Source organism: Spinacia oleracea, chromosome 1 (assembly GCF_020520425.1).
Source record: "Spinacia oleracea cultivar Varoflay chromosome 1, BTI_SOV_V1, whole genome shotgun sequence".
NCBI classification, from domain to species: domain Eukaryota; kingdom Viridiplantae; phylum Streptophyta; class Magnoliopsida; order Caryophyllales; family Amaranthaceae; genus Spinacia; species Spinacia oleracea.
In genome coordinates, this window is record NC_079487.1 from 112,275,133 (window position 1) to 112,287,788 (window position 12,656).

General features: G+C 37.5%; 2 protein-coding genes across 2 annotated transcripts; one reads left to right on the forward strand and one right to left on the reverse strand.

The window, feature by feature from the left end:
- Positions 1–1,051: 1,051 nt before the first annotated feature.
- Positions 1,052–4,198, forward strand: LOC110785512 (uncharacterized). Its single transcript, XM_021989968.2, has 3 exons — positions 1,052–1,586; positions 1,759–2,139; positions 3,150–4,198. Exons 1-3 carry the CDS (start codon positions 1,311–1,313, stop codon positions 3,786–3,788), a joined length of 1,296 nt encoding a protein of 431 aa, XP_021845660.1. The 5' UTR covers positions 1,052–1,310; the 3' UTR covers positions 3,789–4,198.
- Positions 4,199–4,639: 441 nt separating this feature from the next.
- LOC110785511 (17.8 kDa class I heat shock protein) lies at positions 4,640–5,491 on the reverse strand. Its single transcript, XM_021989967.2, has one exon. It carries the CDS (start codon positions 5,344–5,346, stop codon positions 4,861–4,863), a length of 486 nt encoding a protein of 161 aa, XP_021845659.2. The 5' UTR covers positions 5,347–5,491; the 3' UTR covers positions 4,640–4,860.
- Between the last annotated feature and the right edge of the window lie 7,165 nt (positions 5,492–12,656).

Below are 12,656 nucleotides of genomic sequence, written 5' to 3' on the forward strand. Positions count from 1 at the left end.
AAATGCCAATCAAAACCTTTAATGCACTTTAAAACGAAGTCTAGTGTGAATAATTTTGAATTAACTAAATGCCAAGTCAAAATTTGTTTGCATTAGGCCCACCATTTAGTTAGGCTAATAGCATAATAGCCCACCATACCGTATTAAGTTCTATTAAAAAAGTAATTAAAGATAATACTAATACTAATAATCTAATATAGTAATATTACTACTCTGTATTACTAATTCTATCAAAATATAAATTTTTATTCCATGCCTAACCCTCCAACCGCAACTCGAACGTGCATATTCAGTCAATTGCCGTCAATCAAGCAGCAACATTTCCATGTCACAATATCGTCATTAATTCCTAACTATGCATTTTAAAAGTACCGATATACTAATAATAATTTTAAAAATATACTACCATATTATCAGGACTTGAAATGAAAGGTTTTTTTACATATAATACGCCAGTTTGTGGATGTCAACTAGCTTTGTTAATAAAGTCTTAACAAATTTGTACTCAAGATATGTGATCGAATTCCGTTTACATTATTTATTGCCTTATTTTTTACGGCTCTCTCGATACACAAAAAACACAATACGCCAGTCCGATTATGGACCATCGTCAACATGCCTCCTCGCATGTCCAGACGCCTTACATGATCTTGAGCACACTGGATTTCCCTCCAATAAAAAGATTTTAGTCGTCTTTTTAACTACAAGGAAAATGATACTTCGTATATACAACTCTAATGCTATATATTTTCATAAGAGGTTAAAAATGTAATCACATCAATCGCTACGTGATTTTGACAATTTCTAATAAATCATTTCTAATTTAGAAAATGTATTAAATGTACTTCGTATATTGTAGTCATAAGAGTTGCATGTATCATTACCCTGTTAACCAAGATCTGATATCAAATCGGAGTAGTTATGTGGTTAATAGATAGCCAACACGTGTCCTTGCCTACCATGATCTTGCGTACACAGGATTTTCCCTCCAATCAGAAGATTTTATTTTATTTATTTATAGAAAGTAATAAAACAGAGCAGGCGGTATAAAAGAAGAAGAAGAGAGAGAGGCGTGCCTTCACGATTGAGCTCCCGTTAAAAACAAAAATTGATGAGCTCTTAGCACGTTAATTAACCACATCCCATCACTTTCACTCCCAACTTCTTCCCTCTCTTTTAAACAAATCAATCTTTCTACTTTCTTTTCTCCTAACCTCACTCTTTCTCTTTTCTCATATTTCTCTTCTGGCTTCCTCTGTTTTCATTTTCTTCATCCCCTTGTTATTGTAAACCTTAATTAGTGGGTGATTATGAGGACGCTTTGCCCTAATTTTGACAGGGAAGATGGACTTGAGACAGTGCTTGAAGTTCCTATTCCTGAAGAGATGTTCCCTTCTGCCAAGAATAAATGGCCCAATATGAAATCTTGGATGAAACCTAACCCTGGTAGAACTCCTGCTACTTTGCCTTTTGCTGATCGTAACTCTCAAATTCAGCTTCTTCTTGGTGTAATTGGTGCTCCGTTGATTCCTCTACCGATTCCGTCCGATCACAAGGTTACCAAATGCATCAAAGATCACCCAATTGTGAGTTTTAACAAACCCGTTCATTGTTTTTTTCTGTTTTTCTTTCCTGGGTTTTTGTTGCACACAAAGTGTTTGATTAAATGCTTGAATGAACAAGTATTATGTTCTTTTAAGGTTTTCTTTATTGGGGTTTGTAAACTGATCGTTATGTGTTCGATGAAATGCTTAACAGGAATCTTCGATGGCGAAATACATTATTCATCAGTACATTGCAGCGATGGGAGGGGAGCACGCATTGAACTCGATCGACAGCATGTATGCTATGGGAAAGGTGAAGATGACGGCATCAGAATTCAGTGCTGGTGAGAATTTGTCTGTGAATAACCCAAAAGCGGATAATAAAGTAGTGAAGGTTAAAGGACTGAAGAATGGGGGTGAAGTAGGAGGGTTTGTTTTGTGGCAAAAGAAGCCAGATTTGTGGTGTTTGGAGCTGGTTGTTTCTGGTACTAAGATTAGTGCTGGCAGTGATGGGAAAGTTGCTTGGAGGCAGACACCTTGGCACAACTCACACGCCTCCCGAGGCCCGCCACGACCTCTCCGGCGTTCATTGCAGGTATACATCCATAAAATCCGGTCCTTATCACTCTTTCCATTTGATCATGTTCTTAATATGGTGAAATATGGTTTTTGATTTTGTTACTTAACTTGCTTTAGTTGTCTGATTGTATGTTTATGCGCGTTTTTGGTAAAAAAGTTGTTCATATCATTAGTGATCATTTACAGTTGTAAAATCATATAGAATCTGGATATCTTAATCGTGTGATTGCATGCTTTAAAATTTTCAATTCTATATCAATTAGTGTGATTCATTGACAATCATTGCCATAATTGAGATTCTACTGGCTTTTGCTGGCTATTGGCATGATTGAAAAATTACGCAATGATGTGTTTTTCCATTAGAGGCTGCCTCATTATTTTGTTATGCCTAACAAAATGAATCTCAAAATGAACTGTCTATTAAGATTGATATCCTCTACTAATTGTTTTAAAATTGAGATTATCATCAGGCCATATCGTTAATTGTTTGTTAATTTTGTATACCTTGGCTTCAACTCTAGCTACCCAAATTACTCTAGAAAACAGAATTAGTAGGTTAATTGCAAATGGGACATGCCAAAGGAAAATGATGGGTTTTCTTTTGTGACAAAACTGACAAAAGAGAAGCAACATTTTCTTTTGCCGGTTAAAAGTGTTAGTCTTCCTTAATTCTGATTGACATATTCATATTCATTCAATCATGCTAAATTGTCGCACTTTTGCTTTGGGCCTCCCTTTTGACTCTTAGAACTAACTAAGGGCAGAGTCTTGAGTGCTTTCTTTCTTTCTTTACTCACCAACCAAACAGCAATTTCTTCCCTTTCTTTTGAAAATTGGTTGTTGACTAGTCTAAATCTTGAAGGTCAGTAGTTGTTTTCTTATTATGGAGGTTGATCACAATTTCTTATGTACTCTTGATTTGTTTTTTTAACCTCAACTGGTGTTGTACGGGATGGTAACGTTGCTAATGCTGATTTAATCCTGAATGTTGTGAACTAATTGGTAAATGGAACTTTTTTTTTATAGGGTCTTGATCCGAGGATGACAGCAAACCTGTTCACAAATGCAATCTGCATTGGCGAGAAAGTAGTAAACGATGAAGATTGCTTCGTGCTAAAGCTAGAAGCCAATCCATCAACACTTGAAGCAAGGAGCAGCAGTAATGTAGAGATAATCCGTCACACAGTTTGGGGATACTTCAGCCAAAGGACAGGACTTCTAGTCCAGCTAGAGGACAGTCATCTTCTAAGAATAAAAACTTCAAAGAGTGATAGCATTTTCTGGGAGACTACCATGGAGTCTCTTATCCAAGACTACCAAACAATAGATGGTGTTAACATAGCACATTCTGGTAAAACTTCAGTCTCACTGTTTAGATATGGTGAGAACTCAGAGAATCATTCAAGAACACGTATGGAGGAGATTTGGACAATTGAAGAAGTGGACTTCAACATTAAAGGATTGTCCATGGATTGTTTCTTACCCCCTTCTGATCTAAAGAAAGAGGACGATGGATTCACTGCCGTTGTCCCAAACAGCATAAAACCAACAACAACTAAAACGCAAAATGCTGCAAAGGCTGCAAACACGAAAATGAGCACTGCTAAGGTTGCTGCTGTTGATGATCATCATACAGAGAATCTGGATGGGAGTGAAAGGATGTAAACTCTCAATCTGAATCCGAATCATCAGTTTTGTGCATCTTCTGTACATAATGGAATTACAGATGAGTGAAATGTACAGCCACGACTAACAGGAAATCTAAGATTGCTCAACAAAATACTGAGCATCAAAATGTATAGACCGTCCAAATGATTAGACCCTATTGATGTTAGTCATGAGTTTTACATAAGCACTCTGAGTTGCTATAATTTCCGGTAGAGGGCTTTCTTATAGAGGCTTGTGTTTTATGTAAGTCTTTGCCTCTCGGAATTAATGTCATCATATATATTTTGATTCACGAATTGAGGTGAATTATTTTAACTTGGCTGGCATGTTGAATGCTCCATGTAGAAACGTTAAAATAGAACTAATTTTTGTTCATTCTTTTGCCATATATAAATGGAATTTGAGTACGTCTGATGTCTCTATGAATGATCTGGCCCTGTGTTCTGAAACTAGATTAAGAACAATGTTATTGCTGATTTTGTTGTCTGAATGTTCTGTTGCAGTCCCGATTTCACTGTTGTAATCATCCTTGTCAAAATTTAGTAATGGAGCCTTGTTATAGTGTTTTAATTTGCTTAAAATTCTATAGGAGTAATTTCTCTTATTTGTCAAAATCAAAATTTGTTTTTCTCATGTTTGAAAGTCTGATCAAGGTTCCTGAACAGAATGGTCAGGATCTAACATAAGTGTAAGTAGTTTGTTTTCTTGTGGAAAACATAATTTTCACAACCTTGATTTTCCAGATCACACTCTTGATTATTTTGTGGTTCACATTCAATCATTTATATTGAGTTATTGACAAAAAAAAAATACTTTAGATGACAAATTAAAGCTTAATTTTGACAAGATTAACAAAAGAAAAAAACTTTTATTTCTTCATTAGTTAACTCATTACATTATACAAATACACTTTTACACATGATAATATCACACATGAACTCCCGCGAAAAATTAGTCCACTCGCCAAAGGCCGTGAAAATTCCTGCAGTAGAACCAAAAAAAAAAAAATCACACATAAACAACATCCTTGAACAAAGGCACTCTATCATTTGAAAACTTGGAATTAGGCTTAGGCAGCAGAAGAGATATCAATGGACTTGACCTCAGGCTTCTTCTCCTCCATTTTAGGCACAGTGACAGTAAGAACACCATTCTCCATATTCGCCTTAATCTCCTCCATCTTTGCATTTTCCGGCAGCCTGAACCTCCTTAAGAACTTTCCAGAACTCCTCTCAACACGGTGCCACTTGTCATTCTTCTCCTCCTGCTCTCTGTTTCTCTCCCCGCTGATCTGAAGCACCTTTCCATCTTCAACCTCAACCTTTACCTCCTCTTTCTTCAACCCAGGTAAATCCGCCTTGAAAACATGGGCCTCCGGGGTCTCTTTCCAGTCAATTCGAGTGTTCACAAACGCAGCGGTGTCTCCACCGGTGGAGGAGAGAGACTGAGAAGGGGTGTTGAAGGGAAATCCTTGAAAGGGATCAAATATATCAAGTGAGAATGGGTCGAAGACGTTGCTTCGTCGGTTTCCGAAAAAGCTTGGAATTAGCGACATTGTTGAAATGATTTTTGGTTTTGGTTTTCTGAGTTTAGAATTGCAGATGTTTTTCTTTTGAGGATTGATGATCTCTCTGTTTTTTGATGACGAGATTGAAATCTTAAGAGGTATTTATAATGATAAACAGAGAGTTCTAGTTCGTTCTGAGAAGGATTCCATTTCAAAAACTGATGTTTCTTGATAGGCGGGGTAATACTAGATTGGAAATAAGAGGGGTTTTCAAGTGCACTCTGGAACCTTCCTACGTATTTGGGCTTCTCAGTTAACCGAATCTGCTATTTCTGTATTTTGGGTTATGGCCAACCCAAAAAATATTTGGGCTTCAATCACATAACAGTATAACACACAAATAGTCTCCTTTTTTTTTCTTTTTCAGGTGAATACACAAATAGTCTACTTGAGTCACTTGACAGATAATACAGAGTAATAAAGAGATTTTTTTTAATTTTTTTTTTTGACAGTAATTACACACAAAAGAAAAAGCTAGTGTCCATCCTTCCTAGCTGAAACAGCTAGATCATAGGCACGTTTAACATCTAATCTAGAACTTTTCCTAATACTAGTGGTTCGGGCGCGCGTTGCGTGCCGTATGCTCTGAAATAACTAATTTGGTATCAATTTTATTCTAATGCTTTATATATATTTGTACTAATGATATGTATAGTGACAATTGTACCGACTTTAATTTAATTCTTACTTCATAATAGCATAGCTTATGAATAACTAATTTGGTATCAACTTTGTTCTAATGCTCTATATATATATTTGTGCTAATGATATGTAGAGTGACAAGTTTTACCGACTTTGATTTAATTCTTACTTCACAATATATGCTATGTTGTTTGTTTGCTATGTAATTAATTTTTTTCGAAGTCAGCGACAGTACTTTCATGGATATGTCGATCAACTTCTTGTTGATATGTTAATCCTATTTGAGAGGTTCGATAATGGGAGCAATTTATTATTATTATTATTATTATTATTATTATTATTATTATTATTATTATTATTATTATTATTATTATTATTATTATTATTAATAACAAGAATTAAATTTAAAAGTAAAATAAAATTTAATGGGTATCATTTAATAATAAGAAGAAGAATTAAATTTAAAATAAAATGAAATATAATGGGGAGTTATTGTTCATAAGAACCGAATAGGAGAGAACCAGAGAAGAAATGATAATCATGGTGTTGGGAATGTTAGGATTTTTGGGAAGGGATGATGAATTGAAGCACTTTGGGGCTCCATTAATCAGAGGAATATAAAGCTTGAATGAAAAGGAAAGTGAATAAGTGGAAGAAGATTAAAGAAGGGAAACATGTGGAAATTTTGTAAAAGTATGGTCAAATTTGTTAATAAGGTGTGAGGGGTTACTGTTCATAAGAGAAATAGCTTAGCTCCCACTTTTTATAGAGTAGAGATAACACACATCTATCATCTTCTATAAGCCTCCTTCTCTTTAACCCTCTCTTTGTTGGGAGAGCATTGTTGAGGGTTTTCCAAATGAAAACTTTCTATTTGGGGAGAATGTTTGCGCTTCAGAATTTCTTCCAAAAATTGTCCAAGATACTCAAATCATCTAACTCAGTTCTGTTTGCCATGAGGTATGCATACAATGTCTTAACTGAACATTTTCCATTTGTGAGACCAACCCAATGAAACAGATCTTCTATATTTGCCTCAGAGATATGAGTATCCAATATTTTTCTTGCCGTACCTTCTTGAAATATTCTCCAAATTAGATAAGTATTCCAAGTTTTTGAACCATTCTGGAATAAATCACTTACCTTATTCACACTATGAAGATTTTGATTTTGGTGTCTTCTATAGAGGATTGAGCTTGAAGGAATCCAATTTCCATCATTTATATTCGTATTACCCCTATAAATAACCTTTCTAAAGCCTCCACTGATTGTTTGAATACTTTTACACATACCTCTATATCCCCACGAAGCTCTTGGTGGTATATGTTTCGAAAGAGCAGCTTCCAGTGTCAACTTCTTATAAGCTGCATTCAGAATTCTGGATAGGAGAAGGCTTAGGTTATGCTGAATACGTAAAGCTTGTTTAGCAAGGAGTGCCTTATTATTATAACATTCAATATTCCTGAGCCCCATGCCTCCCATTCCCTTCGGAGTTTCCAGTTTATCTCTTTTTACCCAACAAACTCCTCTTCTATCTCCACTCCCTTTCCACCAAAAATGCATGGCTAAAGCACCCATTCTGTTAACCACTGATTTGGGAACCAAAAACACAGACAGAATATTTGCACAAAGAGCAGCAAGAATACCGTTGATAAGAATGGTCCTTCCAGCGGGAGAGAGATGCAAATGCTTCCATGCAGTGATCTTTCGATATATTTTCTTGATCAATGAGTGATACACATTAGTTGATCTTGTTAGGTTATGATACATATGACACTACATAGATCATGCGGAAACAACCATTAACCCAGGACAACATATTATTTACACATAATCATATAGCATAATTTAGATGCATACTCTTTGTTGCGTGCCCTCCCTAGCTGCGCCCGAACCGAACAAGAACAAGTCTTTTAGGACTCCAAGTGTCGTCCCTCCGTAGATAGTCCACAGCACGTCCGGATCCGCCTTAAGATTGACCAACTAGAATCGCCCTTAAGGTACTAGAAAATTTCGGCACTTTATGAGCAAGATGTGTGTTTTAATTTTCTCTCAAAAAACTCACTTTTGAATACTTTGAAACTTATGTATAAATTATGACCCCTAGGCCTTTATTTATAGAGTTATGGAAAAGGAATCGTAATCCTAGTAGGATACGAATTAATTGGAATTAGAATCCTACATGAATTCTATTTAATTAATTCATCCAATTAGGAATAGAAATTTAATCATACACTGACTCTTGTAGATTCAGGAATCACGCATGAGCACAAACTCACACACACACGGCAGCCACAAGGGCTGCCCATGCGCGTGCGAGCAGCAGCCCACGCAGCACGGCCCACGCATCCGTGGCCCTTGGCGCGCGCTGGGCTTGTGGCGTGCGTGCTTGCTGGGCGATGGCCCGGCTTCGTGCTGGGCCTTCGTCCGGCAGGCCTCGTCCGATGCTAATTCGTACGATACGCTTCCGATTAAATTTCCATTTCCGGAATCTATTTCCGATACGAACAATATTTAATATTTCCGATTCCGGAATTAATTTCCGTTTCGAACAAATATTTAATATTTCCGTTTCCGGAATTATTTTCCGATTCCGGTAATATTTCCGATTCTGACAATATTTCCGTTTCCGGCAATATTTCCGATTCTGGTAATATTTCCATTTCCAATAATATTTTCCGATACGTACCATGTTTCCGTTTCCGGCAACATCTACGACTTGGATAATATTCATATTTCCGATACGATCCATATTTCCGTTTCCGGCAATATCATCGTTTCCGGAGTATTCATTTCTTGCCTGTGACGATCTTAGCTCCCACTGAAACCAAGATCCGTCGGTTCCGAATATTCATAGATGGAGTATTTAATGCCATTAAATACTTGATCCGTTTACGTACTATTTGTGTGACCCTACGGGTTCAGTCAAGAGTAAGCTGTGGATTAATATCATTAATTCCACTTGAACTGAAGCGGCCTCTAGCTAGGCATTCAGCTCACTTGATCTCACTGAATTATTAACTTGTTAATTAATACTGAACCGCATTTATTAGACTTAACATAGAATGCATACTTGGACCAAGGGCATTATTTCCTTCAGTCTCCCACTTGTCCTTAGGGACAAGTGTGCATTTCCTAATTCCTTTGTCGCTCGATGCTTGCTCTTGAACATAAGGTAAGAGTTGTCATCCTTATTATGTCCAGAGGTGTTCCTCGGTTTCAGAGTTCAACTGATCAAATAAACAGATAATCATAGCCTATGATTCATCCGAGCACGGCCATGCATTTCACAGTTTCTAGCTCTCCGAGTGGCCTTGTACAACTTTTAAGCATCTCATCCCGATTTATGGGAGGACAATCCCAATCTTGCGATCTTGAGATTAGACTTCGTTTGATAGGTGATTACCTGAGCGTTGCCTTTATAGCCTCCTTTTACGGTGCGACGGTTGGTCAACGTCAAAGCAACCAGTTCTCAAACAAGTAATCTCAAATCACTCAGGTATTGAGGATTTAGTGTCTAATAATTTAATGAAATTTACTTATGACAGACTTTCATCTCTTACAGTAAAGTTTCATAGGTCTTGTCCGATACTAGTCTTCCCAAAGTAAGTATCTATGCAAATGATTATGACATTGCCATGTCCACATAGTTCAAGAAACAGAACTACTAGTCATCTTGCACTCTAATCGTCTAACGTTTTCTATGCGTCCAATTTTATAGAAAACTCCGATTAGGGACCATTTTCAACCTTTGACATTCAAGTTCACTTGATAGACATTTCTTAGTCACAGGACTGGTCCTGACAGTCTATCTTGAATATATCGTCAAGTTGAAGGGACTCATCATTTAATAAACCACAAATTAAATGGAAAAATGAATTTCTTTCATTTATTGTGAATGATTAACCAATAATGTTTTACAAAGATTTAAACTCTAAAACTTTAAAACATTAAACAGAGACATCAAAGCCATTCTCCAATATGCTTGATTCCCATAGCTGCAGTGTGCGAGTTGTGCTTCGCTTGCGGCAGAGGTTTAGTTAATGGATCTGATATGTTGTCATCAGTTCCAATTTTGCTTATCTCGACTTCTTTTCTTTCAACGAACTCTCGTAGAAGGTGAAATCTACGAAGTACATGCTTGACTCTCTGGTGGTGTCTAGGCTCTTTTGCCTGTGCAATAGCTCCGTTATTATCACAATACAGGGCTATTGGTCCTTTAATGGAGGGGACTACACCAAGTTCTCCTATGAACTTCCTTAGCCATATAGCTTCCTTTGCTGCTTCATGTGCAGCAATGTACTCCGCTTCAGTTGTAGAATCCGCAATGGTGCTTTGCTTAGCACTTTTCCAGCTTACTGCTCCTCCGTTGAGGCAGAAGACAAACCCAGACTGTGATCTGAAATCATCTTTGTCGGTTTGGAAACTTGCGTCCGTATAGCCTTTAACAATTAATTCATCATCTCCACCATAGACCAGGAAGTCATCTTTGTGCCTTTTCAGGTACTTCAGAATGTTCTTGGCAGCAGTCCAATGCGCCTCTCCTGGGTCTGACTGGTATCTGCTCGTAGCACTGAGTGCGTACGCAACATCCGGGCGTGTACATATCATAGCATACATTATTGAACCAATCAATGATGCATATGGAATCCCATTCATTCGTCTACGCTCATCAAGTGTTTTTGGGCACTGAGTCTTGCTTAGAGTCATTCCATGAGACATGGGTAGGTAGCCTCGCTTGGAGTCCGCCATCTTGAACCTATCAAGCACCTTATTGATATAAGTGCTTTGACTAAGTCCAATCATCTTTTTAGATCTATCTCTGTAAATCTTGATGCCCAATATGTACTGTGCTTCTCCTAGATCCTTCATCGAAAAACATTTCCCAAGCCAAATCTTGACAGAGTTCAACATAGGAATGTCATTTCCGATAAGCAATATGTCGTCGACATATAATACTAGGAAAGCAATTTTGCTCCCACTGACCTTCTTGTATACACAAGATTCGTCCGCGTTCTTGATGAAACCAAAGTCACTGACTGCTTCATCAAAACGTATATTCCAGCTCCTGGATGCCTGCTTCAATCCGTAGATTGACTTCTTTAGCTTGCATACCTTTTTAGCATTCTTTGGATCCTCAAAACCTTCAGGCTGTGTCATAAACACAGTTTCTGTTAAAACGCTGTTTAAGAAAGCAGTTTTGACATCCATCTGCCATATTTCGTAATCGTAATATGCAGCGATTGCTAACATTATTCGAATAGACTTTAGCATTGCAACTGGTGAAAAGGTTTCATCGTAATCCACACCGTGGACTTGCCTGTAACCTTTTGCAACCAATCTAGCTTTGAAAACTTCAAGTTTCCCATCCTTGTCCTTTTCAGTTTGAAAACCCATTTGCTTCCAATGGCTTGGTAGCCATCTGGCAAATCGACCAAATCCCATACTTGGTTTTCAGACATGGAGTCTAATTCAGATTGCATGGCTTCTTGCCATTGCTTGGAGCTAGGGCTCGTCATAGCTTGCTTGTAAGTCGCAGGTTCATCACTTTCAAGTAATAGAACGTCATAGCTCTCGTTCGTCAAAATACCTAAGTACCTTTCCGGTTGAGATCTATATCTTTGCGATCTACGCGGGGTAACATTTCTAGATTGACCATGATTCTCACCAGATTCTTCTAAAGATCTCTGAGTTTCATCTTGAATGTCATCTTGAGCATTCTCTAGAGTTTGTTGTTCGACTCGAATTTCTTCGAGGTCTACTTTTCTCCCACTTGTCATTTTGGAAATGTGATCCTTCTCCAAAAAGACACCATCTCGAGCAACAAACACTTTGTTCTCAGATGTATTGTAGAAGTAATACCCCTTTGTTTCCTTTGGATAGCCCACAAGGATACATTTGTCAGATTTTGGATGAAGTTTGTCTGAAATTAATCGTTTGACGTAAACTTCACATCCCCAAATCTTAAGAAAAGACACATTTGGAGGCTTTCCAAACCATAATTCGTATGGAGTCTTTTCGACAGCTTTAGACGGAGCTCTATTTATAGTGAGTGCAGCTGTATTTAGTGCATGTCCCCAAAATTCTAATGGAAGTTCGGCCTGACCCATCATTGACCTGACCATGTCTAGCAAGGTTCTGTTCCTCCGTTCTGACACACCGTTCCATTGTGGTGTTCCAGGAGGAGTCAATTCTGATAGAATTCCACATTCTTTCAGATGGTCATCAAATTCATAGCTCAGATATTCACCGCCTCTATCAGACCGCAGTGCCTTAATCTTCTTGCCTAATTGATTCTCTACTTCACTCTGAAATTCCTTGAATTTGTCAAAGGATTCAGACTTATGCTTCATTAGGTAGACATAACCATACCTACTGAAGTCATCAGTGAAAGTGATAAAGTAGCTGAAACCACCTCTAGCATTTGTACTCATTGGTCCACATACATCTGTATGGATTAAACCCAATAGTTCATTTGCTCTTTCTCCAACTTTAGAGAAAGGTTGCTTTGTCATTTTGCCAAGTAAACATGATTCGCATTTACCATAATCCTCTAAGTCAAATGGTTCTAGAATTCCTTCCCTTTGAAGTCTTTCTAAGCGTTTCAAGTTTATATGGCCTAATCGACAATGCCACAGATAGGTGAGATCTGAATC